Consider the following 5,146-nt stretch of genomic DNA (forward strand, 5'->3'; position numbering starts at 1 on the left):
GCGCGCAACGCGACACGGCGCCCCGTATCCAGGGGGCCCTCGCCCCGACCCCACTGGGGCCTCGGGCCTCGGCTGACCACGTCGCCCTCCCGCGCCCGCCGCGTGGCCGCGGGACGCCGCTCTCCGCCCCGCCCGCCCGCCCACATGTCGGCGACCGCTCCGCTTCCCCGGCCGCCTCCCCCCCCACCCCACCTCGCGCGCGGAGGCGCGCCTCCCTCGCCAAGCGGCGCGCCGACGTACGTGTCGGCCGGGGGCGCGCGACACGGGCTCTTCGATGGGTGCGTGCGGTGCTAGCGCGGCGCGGCCTATCGCTTGGCTCCGGTCGTGGCGGCGGGTTGGTGTGGTGGGTTGCGTCCTGCCACGTAACTGCGCAGGTTGTTTTGTCTAGCGATTAGGGTTTGACCTTTGTTTGCTCGTGAATGCTACTGCTGCTAACGGCAAAGTAAATTCCAATCATGGAGGTACACAAGCAGCGTGTGCTAGTATTTTTTTTTAGAGTGATTCCGCGTTATTTATATGGGTATAGAAACCGACGTGGAAAACGCAAAAACAATTAGTATATAATAATATAATTAATTACTATTATCTTATAATTTCTTTAAATAGATTGGTATATTTTTTAAGCTATTTTCCTATTGAATTTTTCTAGGAACACAATAGTAGTTTATGAAACATGTTCGTGAAAAAAATGAGAAAATATGTTTAAATCAAAGTACGGGACTTGAGTTGCACCATATTTTGAGTATGTCGAAGATATGGGCCCGATGTATGCAAGTGACGTGTGGATCCATGGGCCCACATGTCAAGCCCCCTGGAAAGAAGGGTCAAGCCCTAGAGGTCCGCGTGCCCACATCGGATCGGGTCTAGAAGGGCGCTAAACCACCAAGTGTGTGTGTGGGGGGGGGGGGTCGGGCCGCCCCCAACCCCCTTATCCTAGCTGCTACACGCGCGGGACCCACCGTGCGTGTGGACATAGCACACCCTCAATGCCGACCACCGCATTTATGGCGATGGCGGGACGCCTGACATATGCAACGCCACAGACGCACGCCTCGCTGCATTAAATACAGATGCGGGCGCATGCCTCCGCTTGCGCCCCTCCCTGAGGAAAAGCGAGGGGAGGCAAACTAAACCTAATAGAGCAGTGACATATCTATCACCATAGGGATGATCTATCTCCCTCTCGTTGACGGACGACCGCATGAGAGGAGAGGCGGCTTCCCGTTTGTACCGCTGGGTCTAAGGGTTGTCTCCCTCCTCCACCTACTGGTCGATGGGACCCGACGACGATAGCATGACGACACATTGACTAATGGCAACTCTCGTAGCAATCCCAAGGAGAATGAACCCCATACGCGCCAAAGGCGGAAAAAATCATGGCCCCGTGGTGTCCCCTTGCAGTATAAAATAAGACCATGGCCAGCAGCAAAAGGACAACAGAAGACAAGTAGAACATTTTCACAAAAGCTTGTAACATTTACTCCAGTAGTGCACAAGCGACAGGAGCAGGGTATTACGTCTTACGGTAGCTTGAACCTGCATAATCTCTCTGTTCTCACTCGAGGGGCCTGACCCCCTCATTTCTCTTCGCTTTCCCTGTCGCTATGCTTTCGAGCCCTAGCTTATACCCCTGGGCTGAACTCAGAGGTTCCCATGGTCCCCTACTCGATGAGCTTACGCCTCGAGAGAGTAAATATGTTAAACTATGGATCTCTGATCATAAACTTGTAATAGTTTAATATACAAGTGATTATAAAAAACCATGTACAGATAATTGTATGGTAGAAAATATCACCATGGTAAGCGAAGACTTGTCTTAAAAAGTTGAGACAATTACAGGACGAAGCAATTACAGGATGAGAATCTGATACCGTTGTATTATATATGGTATCATAAATACCAGTTATGATACTTGAGGTATTAGACGTTAGACTTTATACCTAAATAAATATAAGATGTCATATTCACATGAATCATGCTTGATACCTAAGGGCACGTATAAAAATGCTTATTAGTTGACTCTATTAATCACACGTAACTAAATTTGGTGATACCGAGAAAGGATAGAGAAAATTATTATGCATGACAGTAGATTAGAGTCGACTCTTAATATTTATTAAATAAAACTTTGTTGCATGAGAATGCATAACAGACGCATAATTGAAGTAACGTTTTATCATAGCAACAAGTCTACTAATTTTGATCCCGACTTTCATTCGACACACACAAAAAAACTGGTCCACGGGAATCCCTCTCTCAATCAAAATAAGCGCCGACAATGACCCCAAGGTTATTGTTTCACCATTTTTTTAAAATAATCAAAGACAAATTTGTAAATAAAACTTATATTATAAATATATATAATACAGAAAATAAATATATCAAATAAACTACGATAAAAAATATATCAAAATCAACTACAAAATTATAATTTAAATTTAAATTTGATAGATAAACGAAAAATTCAAGGTGCTAATAACCAAGGAAAACGAACCATTGATTCAACTCAGGTCTGTTTAGTTAGGAAAAAATTATGTTTGGTTGTCATATTGATATATACAGTGACACATATTTAAAATATTAAACGTAGTGTCATACCAAAACAAATTACGGTTTCTCCTAGAAAATTACGGGATGAATTTAATAAGTCTAATTAATCATTCATAAGCAAATATTAACTATAGCACCATATTATTAAATCATGACGCAATTAGGCATAGAAGATTCGTCTCGTAATTTACTCATAAACTGTGTAATTGGTTTTTTATTTATATTTAAGGTTTTGTCTTGTGAACCAAGCAGTGCCTCAGCTGAACCCAACCCGACGAATCGGCAAAGGATAACTCCTCACCCTCCCACGTCGCCATCAAAAACCGCACCGACTTGGCTAAAAATCCATCACCCCCACCCTCCCACCAACTCATCATCCCACCCTCTCCCCGCTAATCCCCACCGCGACGCCACGCACTTAATCCCCTCTATTTATACACCGCACCCACCTCCCATAGGCCCAGAGAAAAGCGAGACACGCCCCGCCCCGCCCGCCGCAGGTCTCGACGCCGCCGCGGAGAAAGACATGGAGAGGGACGCCACCGTCTTGTGCCCCGCGCCGCCGCCGCCCCCGACGCAGCCGCAACCGGTGAAGGCTCGCCCTCCTCCTCCTCCTCCTCCTCCTCCTCCTGCGGGCACGGGGAGGGGCGGAGGCGGGAGGCAGTACCGCGGGGTGCGTATGCGGAAGTGGGGGAAGTGGGTGGCGGAGATCCGCGAGCCGAACAAGCGGTCGCGGATCTGGCTCGGGTCCTACTCCACCGCCGTCGCCGCCGCGCGGGCCTACGACACGGCGGTGTTCTACCTCCGCGGCCGCTCCGCGCGGCTCAACTTCCCCGACCAGCTCGACGGCGCGACGGCGGCGGGGGGCGCGGGCGCGGGCGCGGGCGGTGCCGCCGAGGACCACCGGGAGGGGGGCGGCCTCACCGCCGCCGCCATCCGCAAGAAGGCCGCCGAGGTCGGCGCCCGCGTCGACGCGCAGCACTCCGTCGGCGCGCCCCTGCTCCAGCCGCCGCAGCCCCCGCCGCCCCAGCGCCGCCGGACCAAGAACCCCGACCTCAACCGGGAGCCCACGCCGGACACCTCCGACGACGAGTAGCAATCCGAGCTGATTTTGGCCCATCTTCTTCCATCTAGTTCGTAGTCCTTAGCCAGCCAAGACAGAGAGCAGTAGTAGCTAGAGCTAGTAGCTAATAGCGCAGCAGTCAGCGAAGCAGATAGTGCCAGCCAAGGAAAGAGGCGGTCGTGGACGGGGGCGCATGCAAGGTGTTCGGCGAAATGCGATGAGGCCGGAGAAGCCAGGAGGCAGGGTATATCCAATAATGGAGCCGCGACGTCGCCGTCAAGCCGGGAGGTGGTCACCAAGCAGGAATCTAGAATCAGCTCGGCTACTCCGGCGACGCGACGGCGACGGCGACTGTACTAGGAGAGACACAGGCGGGCCGGTGGCGCGTGTGCGTGCGTGCGTGTGTGCCAGCGTGAGCATGTAGCTTAAAGCAAGACGGCTATGTGTACCTCACCTTTTCACATAAGAGTGCTTTGTAAAGAAAGATACCGAGCAATCAAGCAAAAGACCAAAAAAAAAAAAGAGCAGCTTCAAGAATCTCTCGGATCATCATCGTCGCCATCTGATCATCTCCTTCTTCCTCCTCGTTTGCTTCTTCCCAGCTCTCTGAGTGAATTAATTAATTAGCGTCTTCTGATGTCCTCCTCCCGTGTCGCTCACCAGCCAGTGAAAAAGAAAGGCGAGAGAGGATGAGACCGACGGCGACGGCGACGGGCGGCGCGGCGGTGGCGCGAGGGGATTGGGCGGCGCGGCGAGGCTGCCGTGGGGGGGCGTGCTTCTTGGTCGCCCGGTGAACGAGCGTGACGGCAGCGGCGCGGTGGTGACGGTGATGATGGCCGCTGCGTGCGTGCGAGTGCAACACCCGAATGAAGGCGGCGGGTTTCTGTTTCTTTCTTTTGGTTTTTATTTTTTTTTTCATGTTGATGAGGCCGTGGAGATGGATGATGAGATGGTTTTAATGTATATTTTATAGTGGTAGCATACCCATTAAATAAAAAGATTAAATAAGAAAGATGTAACATCAGTAAAATTTGCTGGCAAGTTGCCAGAGTCATTAAATAAAGAAGTTTCATCTCGCTGGCAAGTTGCCAGAGTCATTAAATAAAGAAGTTTCATTAAATAAAGAAGTTTCATGAGACAAGAGAGTTTTATCCTTATAAAACTTATCGGTTATTTGGTTTACGATATTAGAGTATCCCTAACAGTTTATCTAAATTTGGTCATCCATATCTTGATCATATAAGCTAGTTTTATTCTTTATATCTCTTTATACTCCACTAAGGACTTGTTTAGTCCTAATTTTTTTTCTAAAAACATCCATCGAATCTTTGGACATATAAATAAAGCATTAAATATACATCAATATTAAAACTAATTACACAGTTACGGAGGAAATCGAATCTTTGGACATATAAATAAAACATTAAATATACATCAATATTAAAACTAATTACACAGTTACGGAGGAAATCGTGAAACGAATCTTTTGAACCTAATTAAGACATGATTAGTTATAAGTGCTGCAGTAACCTG

The 5,146-nt window shown here is 49.3% G+C and overlaps 1 protein-coding gene across 1 annotated transcript; it reads left to right on the forward strand.

Annotated features, from left to right (window-relative positions):
* Positions 1–2,935: 2,935 nt before the first annotated feature.
* On the forward strand, positions 2,936–4,682 carry LOC121054705 (ethylene-responsive transcription factor RAP2-9-like). The gene has a single exon (XM_040525101.1). It carries the CDS (start codon positions 3,077–3,079, stop codon positions 3,644–3,646), a length of 570 nt encoding a protein of 189 aa, XP_040381035.1. The 5' UTR covers positions 2,936–3,076; the 3' UTR covers positions 3,647–4,682.
* Positions 4,683–5,146: the final 464 nt, after the last annotated feature.

Source organism: Oryza brachyantha, chromosome 6 (genome assembly GCF_000231095.2).
Source record: "Oryza brachyantha chromosome 6, ObraRS2, whole genome shotgun sequence".
Lineage (NCBI taxonomy): Eukaryota > Viridiplantae > Streptophyta > Magnoliopsida > Poales > Poaceae > Oryza > Oryza brachyantha.